At 44.0% G+C, this 21,095-nt stretch overlaps 1 protein-coding gene across 3 annotated transcripts in view; it reads left to right on the top strand.

The window, feature by feature from the left end:
* Positions 1-21,095, top strand: part of psd3l (pleckstrin and Sec7 domain containing 3, like) — a 296,641-nt gene that overhangs the window by 251,716 nt on the left and 23,830 nt on the right. For all 3 annotated transcript variants that reach the window (XM_078403848.1, XM_078403858.1, XM_078403865.1), the window contains one exon: positions 5,173-5,243. In XM_078403848.1, coding sequence (XP_078259974.1) covers positions 5,173-5,243 — 71 coding nt within the window. The remainder of the gene's footprint in view (positions 1-5,172; positions 5,244-21,095) is intronic.

Genomic DNA, 21,095 nt, shown 5'->3' with positions numbered 1-21,095 from the left:
ACGCCCCCATTCAATCATGGCTGATCTATCTTTCTCTCTCAACCCCATTCTTCTGCCTTTTCCCCATAATCCCTGACACTTACTAATCAGAAATCTGTCAATCTCCGCCTGAAAAATATCCATTGACTTGGCCACCACAGCCACCTGTCTGGGGGATCGTTGGTTGGCACAGGCTTGGTGAGCCGAATGACCTGTCCCTTTACCTCCCCCCTCAACACCATCCAAGGACCCAAACAGTCTTTCCGGGTGAGGCAAAGGTTCACCTGCACCTCCTCCAACCTCACCTACTGTATCTGCTGTTCCAGATGTCAACTTCTCTACATCGGCGAGACCAAAAGGAGGCTCGGCGATCATTTCGCTGAACACCTCCGCTCAGTCCGTCTTAACCAACCTGATCTCCCGGTAGCTCAGCACTTCAACTCCCCCTCCCATTCCAAATCTGACCTTTCTGCCCTGGGCCTCCTCCTTTGTCAGAGTGAGGCCCAGTGCAAAATGGAGGAACAGCACCTCATATTTTGCTTGGGTAGTTTGCACCCCAACGGTATGGACATTGAGTTCTCTAACTTCAGATAGTCCCTGCTTTCCCTCTGTATCCCCTCCCCCTTCCCAGTTCTCCCACTAGTCTTCCTGTCTCCGACTACACCCTATCTTTGTCCCACCCCCTCCCCTGACATCAGTCTGAAGAAGGGTCTCGACCCGAAACATCACCCATTCCTTCTCTCCAGAGATACTGCCTGACCCGCTGAGTTACTCCAGGATTTTGTGTCGGCCTTATTTCCATGCTGTATCTCTAAACTAAACAAAACTAAACTACTGGGAAGAATTAGTCCCAGTCTGGTTGCCCATTTGCAAAATGGACTCAAATCTGCATCAGACATTCACTTTGTTACCATAAATATTCCTTTATCTGTGGAATATCCAACGAAACAAAAGCCATAGTAATTTGAAATAAGTGTCCTGATAAACTACTTACACTTCTCATTATTTTTGCAATGTAAAATGATTTTAATGCAGCACCTTAACACAAAGTACTAATAGTTTGTTTTGATACCATATGAAAGATGCTCCCTTGTGAGTGTTACCTGTTGGCATGCTGTATGAACATACAGACTTTTCGGTCATTCTTCCTCAAGTACACAAAGAGGATGAGGCTTGATTTCAGGAGCCAGAAGCTAAAGCACAAATTGTCCTAATGAAGCTTTATTATTTTTGGCCATGAAAATGGAATGCAATAAGAAGGATTTTGAAGAATCTGTCTCCAACAGCAATACAATTCTACAGAGACTAGAACTTATGTTCTTAATGTTTGGGAAGGAACTGCTGATGCTGGTCTACACCGAAGATAGACACAAAATACTGGAGTAACTCAGCGGGACAGGCAGCATCTCTGGATAGAACGAATGGGTGACGTATCGGGTCGGAATCCTTTTTCAGACTGAGAGTCAGGGGAGAGGGAGACATAGAGATAAGGAAGTGTAAGGTGTGAAAATGAGACATCAAAGAGAATGGAGATCAAGGAAAGTATAGTTGTTAGCTGGAAGAAGGCGACAACAAAGCATACAGAGATAACATTTAATCAGGGGAACAGTCAGACTGGTCAGAAAACTAGGAAGGGGGAGGGAAAGCAAGGGTTACTTGAACTTAGAGAAGTCAATAATACCACTGGCATGTAAGCTGCCCAAGCAAAATATGAGGTGCTGTTCCTCCAATTTATGGTGGAAAGTGGAGGAGGCCCAGGACTGAAAGGTCAGAAAGGGAATGGGATGGGGAGTTAAAGTGTTTGGCAACTGGGAGATTAGGTAGGTTTAAGCGGACTGAGCGGAGGTGTTCAGTGAAACGATGGCCGAGCCTGCGCTTGGTCTCGCTGATACATAGGAGACCACACTTGGAACAGCAGGTACAATAGATGACGTTGGAGGAGGTGTTTTTACTTCTGCACAAGATCCTCATACATGTGCTATGAAGTATACTTGCTTCCACGAATAATTGCAGAGACAATATACCTGCTGCAAATGGACAATCCTCAATTTTTAAGTTGGTCCATCACTATGTGAATGTAAAATTTCGAGATTTGGCTTGTGGGAATATTAATGATGATTTATCAGAGGGAAACATATCTGCTCAGTATAGGACTCATTGAATTTCTCTTTAAAGTAATGTTTATTTATTTTTCCACTGGGTTCTTTACATTTGATATAATAAACAAAGCAAAGAGTCCAGAAATACCGTTTGGTCCAAATGTAAAAAAAATCATTCTTCATCGTCTTAGCATCAGTACCCAACGCACGATATCTTTGATGATTACTTTCTCCTTTCCCATCTTCACCTTGAAACCCACTCCCATTTGGAACCCAACACTCCCCTCCATTTCCCTCGGTCTGAAGAAGGGTCCCGACCCGAAACGCCAACTGTTCCTTTTCTCCAGAGATGCTGCCTGACCCCACTGAGTTACTCCAGCACTTTGTGTCTAATGCCCCTCCATATCCCAGTTGTTCGGCCTTACAACAGGTAGGGCTTTGACCCTTTGAAAGCAGTGTCAATTGTAATAAAATTACCTAAAATTCAGAAGTAACAGTAGAAAATTCCGGAAATGCTCAGCAAATCCGACAGCATCGGTTAAGAGAGCAAGAGTTACAGGCTAGAAACGAGAATACAGAAAACAGATTTACAGCTGCCTTCACCATGTCTTAAACCGTCCTTTGTATATATATATATATAATATTTTCCAAGTTTTTATTAAAAAGTCACCACCTTGGAACATTAACTCTTGATTCTTTCTCCGCGCATGCTGCCTGACCTGCTGAGCCTTTCCAGTTTTTAGCTCAGCCTATGTCAACCGATCCTGTAAATTCCACGCCACCTTTTCTGAGCAGTCAGCCCTGGAAACGCAAAGTGATGACTGACTGACCTGTCCCACCTCGTAGGTCTAGAACCCTCGTGGTCAACACTTTGAGTTGGTACTTGGTGTCTTTGCCAAATTGCTATTGCTTGCCAGGATCCATTTTCTGATTTTTTTTAAATACCAGAAGCTCACTTTTCTTTGAGAAATCGATATTTTTTTGAATTACCATTATTAGAGCAAAGGCCACACACAGCTGAAAAGATATAAGGCAACTTTATTGAATAGATTTCTGGCCATCTGCGTATCTTTTGAGTGAGAGACTTGGTGTAAGAGAGGCCAGGAAACAAATTAGGCTCCATTAATATGGATCTGTATTTTAATGCAAATTTGGAGCATGGCAGCAATGGTTAGCCAGTGCAAAGGCATTCCTTTGGAGGGTCTGTGACAGAAAGCCTTTAATGCAGTCAATTTGTGTGCTACTCTCTTTGACTGTGATTCAGAAATATTTAGTGAGATATATAATGCTCAAGGAAATTGGGGGCATCACAAGCAATTTTTTAGTTTAGTTCAGTTCAGTTTATTGTCACGATGCTGGTTTACAAAAAAAATAATAAAAGTGCTGGAGGAGGTCAGCAGGCCAGGCAAGATCTCTGGAGGACATGGATTGGCATTGTTTTGGGTCGGGATTCTCCCTACTACATTCAGCCTGACGGATCCTGACCTGAAACGTCACCCATCCATGTCGTCTCAGGCTGCTGCCTGGCTTGCTGAGTTACTCCAGCACTTTGTGTTTTTTTACATGCATGCAGCTGTTTGTTTGTAAGGCAATGTTGTAAGGCACAATAAAACACAGTTTTTGTTGTGTGCTTTCCAATCAGCGGAGAGACTACTGTACAGGATTACAATCAAGCTGTCCATAGTGTACACATACAGGATAAAGGGTAGAATGTTTAATGCAAGCCAAAGTCCAGTAAAATCTGATAAAAGATCGTCTGAGGGTCTTCAATGAGATATATGTTGGTAGGTCAGGACCGCTTTCTAGTTGTTGATAGGATGGTTTACTTGCCTGATAATGGCTGGGACGAAACTGTCCCTGAATCTGGAGCTCTGCGTTTTTACACTTATATACCTCTTGCCTAATGGGAGAGGGGAGTAGAGGGACTGGCCAGAGTGAGATTTGTCATTGTTTATGATGGTTGCCTTGCTGAGGCAGCATGAAATGTAGATTTAGGATGAGCTAGTACTCATCCTGTAATCATTCAGTGTGTGCAAGTCAATATCCATCAGGCTTGCCCACCTCTGACGATAAAGGTCTTATCTGATTTGCTGTCTTTATTCTAGTTTGCCAATACTCCTTAAATTGGCAATGGAGCTATGACATCACAGTTAAGGTTATTTGGATAGATTTGTACAAATTTAAAGACATGAAATAACTTTGAGAATTACATTTGATGCTTTAATGCTGGATTTCGTGAATGACTGTGTCTAACTCTATGTCATCCTTGGTAATCCTGCTCAAAGCTAACTAACACCAAGCAGATACAAGGATCTGCAGATGCTAGTTTATTTTTTGTTTAAAACACAAAAGTGCTGGAGTAACTCAGTAGGCCAGGCAACATCTCTGGAGGACATGGACAGGTGTTGTTTTGGGTCAGGATCTCCCTACTACATTCAATCTGAAGGATCCTGACCTGAAACGTCACCTATCCATATCCTCCCTGGATACAGCCTAGCTCGCTGAGTTTTACTCCAGCCCTTTGTGGGTTCTTATTACACGTATGCAGCTGTTTACTTTTGTGTTGCTTTTTTTAACTTATGTTGTATACTTGTTAATTAATGAGGCAGTTTAAAAAATATATCACTTCCAACCATCCATTTAGATTTTAGAGATACAGCGCAGAATCAGGCCCATCGGTCCACCGAGTCCAAGCCGACCACCCCGTACACTAGCACTACCATACGCACTAGGGACAATTTCCCAATTTTTATGGACACCGATTAACCTACAAACCTGTATGTCTTTGGAATGTGGGAGGAAACCGGAGCAGCCAGAGAAAACCAACGTGGTCACAGGGAAAACGTACAAATTCCATACAGACAGCACCCGTAATCAGAATCAAACCCGGATCTCTGGCACTGTAAGGCAACAACTCTACTGCTGCGCCACTGGGCCGCCCTTTTGTTTACAGAGTGTTATGGATCTATTCCTGTAAGGACTAGTCAAGCACATCTTGTTAATATTAGTAACGCTATACCAATGATATTTGCATAGCCTCTGAAACTCACTCCTCTGTCTGATTCCTACATGTGTCTGTTTTTCCTCCATGCAGCTCCGAGGGGAAAAAGAGGTTGGAAGACATTTTACGCCGTGCTCAGAGGCATGATTCTTTACTTGCAGAAGGTAAATGCACCTCCATTGATTCAGTAGAACCATCCAATAAATGAATGCCAATAATTCTGTAGCCTTGCAGAAAATGTGTGGAAAATCCTGGTTCGCAGTATTCCCCTGTACACACCCAGCGATGGAACAAAAAATCAACTCAAGTAAAATTCAATAAAAGGGACACACAGACTTCAGATGCTGGAATCATGGGCATGAATTAAACACAGTAACATTATCCCTGGAGACATGTAATGTACAAAACAACAGCATGAACTAGTTTGATCAAAGACACAATGTGCTGGAGAAACTCAGCAGGTCAGCAGCATCTCTGGAGAACATGGATAGGTAATGTTTCGGGTTAGGACCCTTCTTCCAAGTCTGGATTGTAAACCAGCATCATCAATTCCTTGTTTCTAAACAAGTTCAATCAATTGGGTCAAGTGTTATTAATGACTCCATTACCAATCTTGCACGTGATTATATCACTCTAATATGTTTGTCCTTCGTGCAATTGACTTCCAACTAACTCGACAACTCATGACCATTTACATGTAGTTGTCGTGAATGGGGTGGTGTTCACTAAAATATACAGCAGGAAAGGCAAAATAAATTTTCCTTGCTCAGAGTTTGGTTTGGTATTGATACATTTAACAGGAGCCCAGACATAAAACTGAGTGAGAAGAAAATAGAGAGTTATAATGACAGATTTATTTGCAGAGCAGAAGTGGTAGTGCAGGGAATGGAGAGGCATGGATCATTTGCAAGCAGGTGAGATTAGTTTATTTTGGCGTCATGTTCAGCACAGACATTGTGGGCTGAAGGGCCTCTTCCTGTGTTGTACATCTCTTTGGACGCAAGGAACTGCAGATGCTGGTTTACAAAAAGTCACAAAGTGCTGGAGTAACTCAGCAAGTCAGGTAGCATCTCTGGAGAACATTGATAGACGATGTTAGATTGAAGTAGGATCCTGACCTGAAACATCACATATACACATTCTCCAGAGTGGCTGCTTGACCCGCTGAGTTACTCCAGCACTGTGGTTTTTTGTATGTTCCAGTGCAGACTAGCTAGGCGGAATGCTCTATTCCTGCACATTATGTTTCCATTAATAACTAAGGTGCCATATTTCTCAATGGTGCCTCAATTTTTCTTCTAATGGGAAGGAGAAGAACCAGTGAGCATGAGGATCTTTATCTTTCATTGCAGATACTATGCGCAGTCTTCAACCTATGTTTTGCACTAATTTTAAAAAGAGGTCGATGGGATAATAAATCAATGATTGATGGAAGCAATTTTTCTTCAGCTGAAGGAACAACTTGACCATGGCACTTTTCTACTGGAAAGTAATGGCCTGTTGACAAAGAGTAATGGTTGCTGTGAGCGGTGGATCAGCTGATTACTTTCAGAATCCAGCCAATTTAAATGGGATTAGTTGAGAACCAGTGGGAGGAACATTTATTTGATGAATTGACACCTTCCCATATCCTGGAAATGTTTAAAATTTAATTATCGGGTTGCAATTCTTCAGATGTTTGCTTTCAGGACAGCTGCTGTTCTCAGTCAAGTGAAGCTCTGCTGGGCAGAACATTTCCTAACATTCTGTATAGAAAGGAACTGCAGGTGCTGGTTTATACAGAAGGTAGACACACAAAGTGCTAGAGTAACTGAGGGCAGCATCTCTGGAGAAAAAGGATGGGTGACCGTTTCGGTCTGAAGAAGGATTCCGATCTGAAAAGTCACCTGCCCTTTATCTCCAGAGATGCTGCCTGACCCGCTGACCCGCTGAGTTACTCCAGCACTTTGTGTCTATCCTAACATTCTGGGTTGGGGAGGAGTGCAGAATGAGAAGGAGGGACTTGTCCATTTCCATTTTGATGATTGCACATACATTTCCTTCTCCATTTTTGTTTCTCTTTCTATTGTCATTCCTTGATTTGTCATTTGCATCTAGTTTAGGTTAGTTTATTATCATGGATAACAGTTTGGAGGCTGTTACAGTTGTACAAGACATTGGTGAGGCCACATTTGGAGTATTGCGTTCTGGTTTGGTTACCCTCTTATAGGAAAGATGTTGTTAAGCAGGAAGGGGTGCAGAGAAGATTTACAAGGATGTTTCTAGGACTCGAGTGCTTGAGCTCTAGGGAGAGGTTGAGCAGGCTAGAACTATTTCTGGAGTGCAGGAGGATGAGTGGTGATCTTATAGAGGTGTTTCGGATCATGAGAGGAATAGATAAGGCAAATGCACGGAGTCTTTTACCCAGAGTAGAGGAATCAAGAACCAGAGGACATAGGTTTAAGGTGAAAGATTTAATAGGAACCTGAGGGGTAACTTTCATTGCACAAAGGTTGGTAGATATATGGAACGAGCTGCCAGAGGAGGATATGAGGCAGGTGGGACTTGTGTAAATGGGGCATGTTGGTGAGCGTGGGCAAGTTGGGCCGAAGGGCTTGTTTCCACGCTGTATAACTGTATGACTCAATTTCAAGTGCACCCAGATACAGTGAAAAGCTTTGTTTTGTGTGCAAGTGGGGCAATGCAATGGCACAGTGGTAGAGACCGAGAGACCTGGGTTCAATCCTGACTAGGGGTGTTTCCGCGCTGTTCCTCTAAATAAAACTAAACTGAGTCTTTCAATAAGAAGAACCTGTTTTGACATCAAGTGAATCCAAGCCATAGTTATTCAAGTGATGCAGCTATTTTCACTGGATGACCGAATTGAACACTATTTGCCAATGAGCAGATAAGTCTGATTCTTATCCAAAATTCAGAAGGACTTGAGGGAATTTGAGCCAAGCGCACTCCAGACAATGTGTCCGGATCTTGTAGCCCCCAAAAGCAAGGTGATAGTCTTAACTTTTATCTTATGGATCGATGAGCTGATCCATGTATCAGTACCCAGAGTGTACAGTGTTTTACATAGTCTGTATATAAGAGACAATCTTCTGACTTATCTTGGGCAACAGCATGGAAGACGTGCTTTAATGAAAACATTAGGACAGCATTTGCCCTTGTTGAATTTTAAATTAAGAATTTTGGGACGATTCATTACAGGCAGCTTTCATTCCATTGAACTTGAAAGTTTAAGAAGTAACATAGAAACATAGAAAATAGGTGCAGGAGTAGGCCATTCGGCCCTTCGAGCCTGCACCGCCATTCAATATGATCATGGCTGATCATCCAGCTCAGTAACCTGTACCTGCCTTCTCTCCATACCCCCTGATCCCTTTAGCCATAAGGGCCACATCTAACTCCCTCTTAAATATAGCCAATGAACTGGCCTCAACTACCTTCTGTGGCAGAGAATTCCACAGACTCACCACTCTCTGTGTGAAGAAATGTCTTCTCATCTCGGTCCTAAAAGACTTCCCCCTTATCCTTAAGCTGTGACCCCTGGTTCTGGACTTCCCCAACATCAGGAACAATCTTCCCGCATCTAGCCTCTCCAACCCCTTAAGAATTTTATATGTTTCAATAAGATCCCCCCTCAGTCTTCTAAATTCCAGCGAGTATAAGCCTAGTCTATCCAGTCTTTCTTCATATGAAAGTCCTGCCATTCCAGGGATCAATCTGGTGAACCTTCTCTGTACTCCCTCTAAGGCTAGAATGTCTTTCCTCAGATTAGGAGACCAAAACTGTACACAATACTCCAGGTCTCACCAAGGCCCTGTACAACTGCAGCAGAACCTCCCTGCTCCTATACCAAACTGATATGTTTCAAATGATGAGGCACTCCAGAGGGGTAGATTGCGGAGAACCTCTAATGGAAGCAGAAACTTAAGAAATATGCGCAGTGCGCAATATGAGGCCATTTGTCATATGTTCATTAGTGATTGGAGCAGAATTAGGCTATTTGGCCCATCAAGTCTCCTCCACCATTCAATCATGGCTGATCCATCTTTCCCTCTCAACCCCTTTCAAGAATGCTGTACCATTCATCATGATCATAGCCAATCTTCCAGCACACCTCCCTATTAAACATAGGACAGGAACAGACCCTTCAGCCACAATGTCAGTGCCAAGACAAGCTTTGTTTTATATATACAGTGTAGTAATAGGCCCTTCGATCCACCAGTCCTATCACTGGTCCGACACATTAGGGCCAATTTTTTTAAACTATTTTCCCAAAGCCAATTAACCTACAAACCTGTACATCTTTGGAATGTGGGAGGAAACTGGTGCACCCGAGAAAGCCCACGCGGTCACAGGGAGAACGTACAAACTCCGTGCAGACAGCACCCGCAGTCAGGATTAAACCTGGGTCTTTGGTGTTGTAGAGCAGCAACTCCACCACTACGACACTGTGCCGCTCAAATGCCTGTACATCATCCATATCCCTCCATTCCCTGCAGATCCACATGCCCATCCAAATGATCCTTAAATGCCGCTATCGTATCTGCCTCAACCACCACGCATGGCAGTACGTTCCAGACCATCCTCTGTGTAAAATAACGTTCCCTGCACATCTCCTTTAATCTTTGTCCCTTTCACCTACAAACGATGCCCTCTAGTATGTGGCATTTCCATCCTGGGGAAAATGGCTCTAAACGTCTACCCTCCCTGTGCCTCTCACCCTTTGATTTTGCTACAGACCTGGGTGGGAGAGGCTCCAGGTCAAGGAGACTCCATTCAAAAATAGGAATCAGGGTATTAAGGTGTCACGGAAAGGGTGATACAAAGAAATGCAGATGACAGAATCCTGAGCAAAACACAATCCGCTGAAGTCACTTAGCGAATCAGGCAGCATCTGTGGAGGGAATGGATAGACAACGTTTAAGTTTGGGACCCATCTTCAGATTACAAAGTTAATGTATGCTTAGTTTATTTTAGAGATACAACGCGGAAACAGGCCCTTCAGCCTACTGAGTCCGCGACAGCCAAAACTTATTCACTAGCACTATGCGACACATTAAGGACAATTTACAATTTTACAGAAGTCAATTAACCTACAAACGTGTAGGTCTTTGGAGTGTGGGAGGAAACCGGTGCAACCGGAGAAGACCCACGCGGTCACGGGGAGGATGTACAAACTACATACAGACAGCGCTGGCGCTGTGAGGCAGCAACTCTACCGCTGCACCACCGTGCCGCTCCGATGTCTAGAGCTGTTTGACTCCAGAATATGTGGATCCTAGGGATCAAGCTTTTAAAGCATTTTATGGATAGATTTTGCTTACATAACACTTTCAAGAAAGATGAGACACAAAGCTGGATACATAGAGGTCCATCACAGCTCAGTAGTGAGCAAATTAAAACGTGTACCCAGTGACTGATATAAACCAAAGGGGGCAACTTGCAACCAAAACAATAATGTGACAGTTTAAATACCGTGAGTTATTTTACCCACAGCCTATGTTTTATTTCCCTCATGTATTTTTAATGCTATAAAGCCAATCTTGAGCTTGTTTACCAATAGATCAGATTCGGGGAAAGGAAAACAGCACACAAAACTAAAGCATTTGTAAAGTCAGTTCAAGAAAGAACTGATTTTGAGAACGAGCTGGGGACTGTGGGGGAATGGCTATGATGTGATTATTATTCTAAAGCATGCCTATGTCCTTGGCTACATATATCATCAAAGCAGTTGCTTTCTAGCAAAAAGAACTGCGATGGATTTTATGCCAAATAACTTTATCTTGCCCTTGCCTGGCATCCAACCATGCACACTCTAATTGCTTTGCAATTAGGAGCAGGAGCTCTGATTCATTGGAATAGATATTTTTCCCCAGTTGACTACATTAAACTCATGATGTACATTGTCTTCTGCATCTGAAATGCAGTTCTGTTGTCACTGAAGAACTACGCTTCAAAAGTAAAGTTGAAGCCACATAAATTACTATACCGTGCATGTACATTTAATAGAAATTATATACCTTTCAAATTATTCTTATAGAGGTTTAAAACATCATGAGTAGAATAGATTAGGAAAACGCACAGAGTCTCTGCCCAGAGTAGGGGAATTAAGAACCAGAGGACACAGGTTTAAGGTGAGGGGGGAAAGATTTAATAGGAGCCTGAGGAGTCACTTTTTCACACAAAGCGTGGTGGGTGTATGGAATGAGATGCCGGAGGAGGTAGTTGAGGCAGGTACTATCGCAATGTTTAAGAAACATTTGGACAGGTACGTGCATAGGATAGGTTTAGAGGATTATGGGTCAAATGCAGGCAGGTAGGACTTGTGTATATGGGACATGTTGGTTTTGCGTGGGCAAAATTGGGCCAAAGCGCCTGTTTCCACTCTGTATGACTCTTGCCCTCTATTCCATGCTGTTCCATTGTATTAGGATTTTCGGTAGTTGTTGATCCACCACAGTTTGAATGTTTATCCTAGAATACTTTATGATTCATGCCTCAATAGAACATCTTGGTGAAAACAATATCACTAATATGAGGCAGGATTGGTAATGATTTATTTTTAAAAATCGGAGCTTAACAAAACATGGAAGAAAAACCAAACCATTAAGTCCATAAAGCATTTGTCAGTTTACAATTGCTCTCAATTTAAACTGTAATCTATCTTTATTGAATTGAATTGAATTGAATAAATGTTATTAGCCAAGTACGTATACATACAAGGAATTTGCCTTGGTGCTTTGCTCACAAGTAACAACACGATATACAGCAAACAATTAAAAATAAAATATTATAATTTAAACATATGAAGAATTAAATAAAACACCAGAGCAAATGGAGCTCCAGACTTTTGGTTATTGAGTAGAACGACTGCTCATGGAAAAAAAGCTGTTTTTATGTCCGGCTGTGGTGACTTTGACAGTCTGGAGTCGCCTTCCAGATGGAAGTGCTTCAAAGAGTTTGTGGCCAGGGTGAGAGGGGTCAGAGATGATCTTACCCGCTCGCTTCCTGGCCCTTGCAGTGTACAGTTCGTCAATGGGGGGGAAGGTTGCAGCCAACAACCTTCTCGGCTGATCGAACGATGCGCTGCAAACTCTGGATGTCATGCTTGGTGGCTGAGCCAAACCAGACCATGATGGAGAAGGTGAGGAAAGACTCTATGATGGCAGTATAAAACAAGACCATCATTGCCTGTGCCAGATTGTGTTTTCTCAGCTGCTGCAGGAAGTACATCCTCTGTTTGGCCTTTTTGACTGTGGAGTCGATGGTGGCCTCTCATTTAAGGTCCCTGGAGATGATGGTTCCAAGGAACTTAAATGACTCCACAGATGCGACTGTGGTGTTGTTGATGGTGAGTTGGGGGAGGGGAGGGGGAGCTTTTGATGAAAGCAGAGCTAAAGCCCACAAACAAAATCCTTGCATAGGTCCCCTGGCGGTCTAGGTGCTGGAGAATGAAGTGCAGGCCTAGGTTGACTGTGTCATCCACTGATCTATTGGCCCGGTATGCAAACTGCAGGGGGTCCAGCAGGTGGTTTGTGATATTTTTCAGTTGGGCCAGCACGTCTTTCAAGGGTCTTCATGACCACAGAGGTCAGTCCGACAGGCCTGTAGCCAATAAACCAGTAATCCTTGGCTTTTTGGGTACAGGGACAATAGTGGAGACTGAAGCAGGCAGGGACAGCACAGGTTTGCAGGGACTGGTTGAAAATGTCTGTGCAGACTGGTGCCAGTTATTCAGCACAGAGCTTGAGGGTAGAGGGGAAAACATTGTTCGGTCCAGGAGATTTCCGCCTTTCTGTCTCCTGAATAGCCGCTCCACCTCCTCAATTTATATTGTTAGTGATGGAGAAGTGACCAGACTGCTGTTGGGCAGCAAGGAGGGGGTGGGTAGTGGACGAGGGCCCAGTGTTTGCAGACTGGAGTCAGGCTGTAAGTAGGTGTGAAGTGGTGACGCATGTAGTACATCCGTCAAAGAGAACGCCTACAAGTCCTTGGTCAGGCCCAAATTGGAGTATTATGGAGCTGTGGGGGATCATTTCAACAACAACAACAAGATCACCCTGGAGAGAGTACAACACCGAGCAGCTCGCTTTGTATGTAAAGACTATTGTATGGAATAAGCACAAATCAAGCGTGAATAATATGCTGACTTCTCTCGGATGGGATACACTAGTGCTCCGCAGAATCAGGCTAAGACTTATTGCAACTTACAAGGAGATTCACAAAATCACGCCATCAAATCTTCCGTCATCCCAGAGCACCAACCGCCATGAAACAAGACAAAATACTGGTCCCTACATCATCGACTCGCTAAATTTCAATAAACGTTGCTACCAATATTCCCTTTACCCAAGGACGATAAGGGAATGGAATATGTTACCACCCAACACACGATGTTCAGTCATTTAAAACGGGGATTGAGCAACTAGATCTCCTTAACTTGGTCAAAAAGGCCCACTTCAAAATTTAATCGCTGCTCTACTCACTCCGACCCGCGCGAGATAACCACTTATGAGGTGTTTGCGCAGTAATCAACCAGAACCAGAGTGGGTGGGGAAGGTTCCAGTCTTTGCAGACTGGAGTCAGGCTGTGAGTTGGTCTGAAGGGGTGAGTGGGGAGGTGTGGGTGGGCGAGGGGTTACCGTGTTATGTTTCTGTTTGTCGAACCTGCAATAAAACTCGTTCAGGTCATTGGTCAGCTGACAATTATCCAAGGAGAGGGGGGGGGGGGGTTCCTCTAGTAGCTGGTGGTTTTTTGCAAGCCCTTCCACACTGAAGATGAGTCACTGAAGGCTGATAAATCCCCAGAGCCTGATGGTCTGGATCCCAGGATACTCAAGGAGGTGGCTCTAGAAATCGTGGATGCATTGTTGATCATTTTCCAATGTTCTATAGATTCTAGACAATAGACAATAGACAATAGACAATAGGTGCAGGAGTAGGCCATTCAGCCCTTCGAGCCAGCACCGCCATTCAATGCGATCATGGCTGATCACTCTCCATCAGTACCCCGTTCCTGCCTTCTCCCCATACCCCCTCACTCCGCTATCCTTAAGAGCTCTATCCAGCTCTCTCTTGAAAGCATCCAACGAACTGGCCTCCACTGCCTTCTGAGGCAGAGAATTCCACACCTTCACCACTCTCTGACTGAAAAAGTTCTTCCTCATCTCCGTTCTAAATGGCCTACCTCTTATTCTTAAACTGTGGCCCCTTGTTCTGGACTCCCCCAACATTGGGAACATGTTTCCTGCCTCTAATGTGTCCAATCCCCTAATTATCTTATATGTTTCAATAAGATCCCCCCTCATCCTTCTAAATTCCAGTGTATACAAGCCCAATCGCTCCAGCCTTTCAACATACGACAGTCCCGCCATTCCGGGAATTAACCTAGTGAACCTAGTGAACCTACGCTGCACGCCCTCCTGGATCAGTTCCTGTGGATTGGAGGGTAGCTAATGTTATCCCACTTTTTAAGAAAGGCGAGAGAGAGAAAGCAGGGAATTATAGACCAGTTAGCCTGACATTGGTGGTGGGGAAGATGCTGGAGTCGATTATCAAAGATGCACTTGGATAGCAGTAACAGGATCAGTACAAGTCAGCATGGATTTACGAAGGGGAAATCATGTTTGACAAATCTTCTAGAATATTTTGAGGATATAACAAGTAAAATGGGCAAGGGAGAGCCAGTGGATGTAGTGTACCTGGACTTTAGGAAAGCCTTTGATAAGGTCCCACACAGGAGATTAGTTGGGCAAAATGAGAGCACATGGTATTGGGGGTAGGGTACTGACATGGATAGAAAATTGGTTGGCAGACACGAAACAAAGAGTAGGGATTAACGAGACCCTTTCAGAAAGTTAGGCAGTGACTGGTGGGGTGGCGCAATGCTCGGTGCTGGGACCGCAGCTATTTACAATATACATTAATGATTTAGATGAAGGAATTGAAAGTAACATTAGCAGATTTACAGATGACACAAAACTGGGTGGCAGTGTTAACTGTGAAGAAGATGCTATGAGGATGCAGAGTGATTTGGACAGGTTGGGTGAGTGGGCAGATGCATGGCAGATGCAGTTTAATGTGGATAAATGTGAGATTATCCACTTTGGTGGCAAGAACAGGAAGGCAGATTATTATCTAAATGGTGTCAGGTTAGGAAAAGAGGAAGTACAATGAGACCTGGGTGTCATTGTACATCAGTCACTGAAAGTAAGCATGTAAGTGCAAGAGGCAGTGAAGGAGGCTTATGGCATGTTGGCCTTCATAACAAGAGGAGTTGAGTATGGGAGCAAAGAGGTCCTTCTGCAGTTGTACAGGGCCCTGGTGAGACCACGCCTGGAATATTGTGTGCAGTTTTGGTCTCCTAATTTGAGGAAGGCCATTCTTGCTATTGAGGGAATGCAGCGTAGGTTCACGAGGTTAATTCCCGGGATGGCGGGACTGTCATATGATGAAAGAATGGAGTGACTGGGCTTGTATTTACTGGAATTTAGAAGGATGAGAGGGGATCATAGAAAACTATTAAGGAATTGGACACGCTAGTTGCAGGAAACATGTTCCCAATGTTGGGGTGTCCAGAACCAGGGGCCACAGTTTAAGAATAAGGGGTAGGCCATTTAGAACTGAGATGAGGAAAAACTTTTTATACAGAGAGTTGTAAATTTGTGGAATTCACAGCCTCAGAATGCAGTGAAGGCCAATTCCACATTCCAATCAGTGCAGTCAAAGCAGGACTGTAGGTTTTTCAATGCCCTCGCTTGTCCACTTTTTCGTTGTTCTGACCACAGGTTTAGCAGATTTTAGTTTCTGCCTGTAGGTCGGAATAAGGTGAACTAAACAATGATCAGAGAGTCCCAGAGCCGCATGGGGAACAGAGCAATATGCATTCTTGACTGGCGTATAACAATGATTGAAGTGTTTTCACTCCCCTCTGGTGGGGCAGGTAATGTGATGTCTTTTGGAAGTTCTCGGCTGACGTTCGCCTTGTTAAAATCCCCCAAAACAATGACCATGGAAGTCACTCTCTACTCATTACCTGGTCAGCGAGTTGTGTTTGTGCCTCATGTATGCAGGCCTGGGGAGGGATGTAAACTCCAGCGAGAATAAAAGAGGTAAATTCTCCCAGAGAATAAAAGGGTTGCTATTTGTGAAAATAAAATCCAGATTAGGAGAACAGAAGTTGCCATGATGCTGCTGCACCAGCCCTGGTTACTAGAGAAGCGTATTCCACCGCCTCTTGATTTCCCCGCTGCCTCCGCTTCGTGGTCCGCTCTGTGTAGTTGAAAGCCAGCCAGTGGCAGCGCAATGTCCGGGGTCGACTCACACAGCCAGGTCTGAGTGAAGCACAGGGCAGCGGCTCGAGAGAAATCCTTGTTTGTTTGGCGCAAGAATTTCAGTTCATCCACTTTGTTGTTGAGGGAACGTAGATTTTCAAGGAATATACCTGGGAGCGGTGTGCGTAATCCTCGTCACCAGAGTCGGGCGAGTGCTCCAGAATGCTTCCCCCGGGTCCTCCTCCGTCTCAAGACCTTGAACACAGCCAACAAGTATGTCCAAATAATCCAGCAAGTGAGAGAAATCCGGAACAATGTTTGGAGGTACCGTATATCTGATGTTAATGAGTACCTCTCTCATGAAAGTGATCTTTGTGGGATTTTCACAGACGACACAAACAAACAAACACAGACAAAACAGCATGGAGCAGTACACCGTGGCAGCCATCGTTGGCGCCAGTATATGCAATGTAAAAGTAATGATGGCAATCCATTAAGCATTAAAATACAATTGCAGATAAAGAGTCTTAACAGGATTGTGCTGCCCACAATACAGTTAATCATTTGCTTCGATGAAATCAGTCTCGTGCTGGTATTTGTATTCCAGTAAATCCATCGCTATTTTAATTTAACGGACGGGAATTTCCTGGCCCCCACCCATTGGCTGGAATCTTATACACTTGCTCTATCCTTCTCTGGGTGCCGAGGACTAAAGTTGGAATAGCTCTGGTTAGCTTTGGTTAAGTGGAATAGTTCTGGTTACACAAAGGATGGCGGGTGTGTGGAACGGTCTGCCAGAGGAGGTAGTTGAGGCAGGTACAATCGCAACATTGAAGAAGCAATTAGACAGGTACATGTGGATAGGATAGGTTTAGAGGGATGTGGACCAAGCGCAGGCAGATGGGACTGGATGGGACATGTTGGTTGGCACGGGCAAGTTTGGCCGAAGGTCTTGTTTCCACGCTGCATGATTCTATGACTCTAGTGGACAGGGCAGCAGATTAAGAGATCTTGCATCAGAATGCCCATGTGGCTTTTGATCGCCCACCAGCTGTCAGCTTAACAGTTTTTAAATGATTCCAAGGGACACATTAAATTAAATTCAAATAAATTGAAATAATTAGGAAATAAAAATAATGCAGTGAAATACTAAAAAATAAAATTTAAAATTGTGAAATTGAGTCAAGCACATATCTTTTCTCAGGGGGGTAAGTGAATGGAGTTGTTGATCCGTACACATAGAACATAGAACAGCACTGGAACGGGCTCTTCGGCCCACTATGTTTGTGCCCAACATAATGTCAAGTTGAACTGATCTTATCTGCCTGTACATGATCCATATCCCTCTATTCCATGGATTCCCACGTGCTTATCTAAAAGTCTCTTAAACACAGCTAGCATATCTGCCTCCACCATCATTCCTGACAATGAGTTCCAGCCCCCCACCACTCTGTGTGTAAAAAAACATACCCCGCACATTTCTATTAAACTTTGCCCTTTTCATCTTATAACTATGCCCCCTAGTGTTGGACATTTCCTCCCTGGGGAAAAGATTTTGACTCGCTACCCTATTTGTGCCGCTCTTAATTGGATATACTTATACAAGTCTCCCCTCAACCTCTGACGTTACAGAGATTAATATCCAAGTCTATCCAAACTCCCCCTGCAGCTGAAATCCTCTTATCCAGCAGCATTCTAGTACACCTGCACCCATCATTCCTGTAATGGGGAGATCAGAACTGCATGCAACACTCCAAATGCTGCCCAACCAAAGTCCTATAGATCTGCATCATGACTTCCTGACTCTTATATTCAATGCCCCTTGCAATGAAAGCAAGAATACCATATGCCTTGTTTATCTCACTATCTACTTGTGCTGCCACCTTTAGTGAACAATGAACCTGGATTCCCAAGATCTCTCTGCAGATCCATGCTATTAAGGGCCTTGCCAGTAACTGTACACTTTCTCCTTACATTCAAACTCCCAAAGTGCAACACCTCACACTTGCTCGGTTAAACTCCATCTGCCATTTCTCTGCCAATTTCTGCAGCTGATCTATATTCCGCCGTATCTTCTGACAGCCTTCCTCACTGTCTGAAGAAAGGTCTCGACCCGAAACGTCACCCATTCCTTCTCTCCAGAGGTGCTGCCTGTCCCGCTGAGTTACTCCAGCTTTTTGTGTCCATCCTCACTGTCTGCAAATTGTTCAATTTGCTGTTGTCAGCAAACTTTCTCATCAACCCATCTACAGTTACATCTAGCTGATATATATATATTTCACAAACAGCAGAGGTCCCAGCACATATCCCCGCGCAAGAATGCCATATGCCTTGTTTATCTCCCTATTTACTTGTGCTGCCACCGTTAGTGAATTAATGAACCTGGACTCCAAGACCTCTCTGCATATCCATGCTATTAAGGCTCACAGACCTACAGCCAGAATATCTACCTTGCACCACAACCCTTTGTCTTCCATGAATAATCCAGTTCTGAATCCATGGCAAAGTCATTGTGAATTCCAATCGTCTTAATCTTTTGGATCAGCCTACGCATGGAGGCCCAGGTGTGGAGCAGAGAGCTGGATGTGAGGTGGGTTTAATCAGTCTCAAGCTCTGCTCCTCCCCTCGACTCAGCAGAGATTGCAGCAACAATCTCAACAATGGACAAGCTAGATGCAGGAAAAATGTTCCCAACATTGGGCGCGTCCAGAACCAGGGGCCACAGTCTTAGAATAAATGGGAGGCCATTTAAAACTGAGGTGAGAAGGAACTTTTTCACCCAGAGTTGTGAATTTGTGGAATTCTCTGCCACAGAGGGCCAAATCACTGGATGGATTTAAGAGAGAGTTAGATAGAGCTCTAGGTGCTAGTGGAATCAAGGGATATGGGGAGAAGGCAGGCACAGGTTACTGATTGTGGATGATCAGCCATGATCACAATGAATGGCGGTGCTGGCTCGAAGGGCCGAATGTCCTCCTCCTGCACCTATTTTCTATGTAACAGAACCCCTGACACCTGTATGAATCAAGAATATATCTGTTTTTGCCTTAAAAATATCCTGAGGCTAAAATGGCCGACAGCCAGGGATTCCCTTAGGGACCACCAGCAATCACTCAGCAGGACAGCCCAGTATGTCTAAGGAAGGCCGACTACCGATTCTAAAACTTCAGGAGCCAAGCAGCAGTGGATGTAGAAACAAGGATCTGCAGATGCTGGTTAATAAACAAAAGGACACTGAAGTGCTGGAGTAACTCAGTGGGTCTGGCAGCAACTCTGACAAACATGGATGGGTGACGTTTCAGGTGGAGACCCAGTGGTAGATGTCCTCATTTCACTACTCAAACTCAAGCCCGAATTAATTAAATAATATTGGTCAGTCATAGAAATCTGGCACAGTTTACTGGGAACATGAGCACAGATATGTAGGCAAGGGTGCATTTTGCCAACCTAGGCAACTTTCAGGTGTCAATGGAGATAGAGCTGATCGCAGGGAGGGGAGAGTTTACCTGCAGAGATGTACTGGAGAGAGGTCCAAATTAACGTACATACAGGTCCCAGGTCTACCTCACACGGTGGGCAGGAAACCTGAACAAAACCACATAACTATTAGAAGATAGACACAAAGTGCTGGAGTAACTCAGCGGGTCAGGCAGCATCTCGGGAGAAAAAGTGAGGTTTCAAGTCGGAACCCTTCTTCATATTTGCACAACTATTAGTTTGAATAGAATTGGCTTCTGTTGTTTCATGGAAGGTGAAGTTGCCCAATATCAGATGCCATCCTTTCACTGGGTAGCGAGCGATGGACACTGAACACCTCGTGCGTCACTAAAAGATATCATATCATTCACTGGTATTCTGCTGGTTTCACTTTTCAATTAGTTCTATTGAGTCATAGAGCGTGAAAACAGGTCCTTCAGCCCAAGTTGCCCACACTGACCCGTCTACACTAGCCGCACCTGCCTGCTTTTACCTCATGTCCCTCCAAACCTTTCCTATCCATGTACGTCCAAATGTTTTTTTAAAGTAGTACAATAGTACCTGCCTCAACTACCTACTCTGTAGCTTGTTCCATATACCTACAACCTTTTGTGTAAAAAGATTGCCCCTCAGTTTCCTATTAAATCTTTCCCCCCTCACCTTAAACCCATGTCCACTGGTTCTTGATTCTCCTATTCTGCGTAAGAGACCATATCTAATCCGCTCATGATCTCATACAATTCTAAGATCACCCCTCATCATCCTGTACTCCAAAGAATAAAGTTCCAGCCTTCTCCTAATAGCACAGGCTCTCGAATCCTGGCAACATCCTTGCAAATCTGCTCTGCACCCTTTACAGCTTCATATCTTTCCTGTAGCAGGGTGACCAGAACTGAACATAATACTCTAAATGTGGCCTTGCCAATGTCTCGTAAAACTACAACATGACCTCCTAACTTATATATCCAATACTCTGACTGATGAAGGCCAATGTGTTGAAAGCCTTCTTGACGACCTTGTCTACCTGTGACACCACTTTCAAGGAACTATGTACCTGGACTCCTAGAACCCTTTGATCTACAACTCTTGATCAAAGACTCAAGCGTCTTTGAGTATATGAAAAGCGCTATATAAATAAAATGTATTATTATTATTATTATTACAACACCCCTCAGAGCCCTGCCCTTCACCGTGTCAATGCTGCCCTAGTTAGACTTCCAAAAATGCAACACCTCGCACTTCTCTGTATTAAATTCCATCCACCATTCCT

This window comes from Rhinoraja longicauda, chromosome 1 (genome assembly GCF_053455715.1).
Source record: "Rhinoraja longicauda isolate Sanriku21f chromosome 1, sRhiLon1.1, whole genome shotgun sequence".
Classification (NCBI taxonomy): domain Eukaryota; kingdom Metazoa; phylum Chordata; class Chondrichthyes; order Rajiformes; family Arhynchobatidae; genus Rhinoraja; species Rhinoraja longicauda.
Note: the sequence above shows the minus strand (reverse complement) of the source record. Positions and strands in the feature narration are given on the sequence as shown.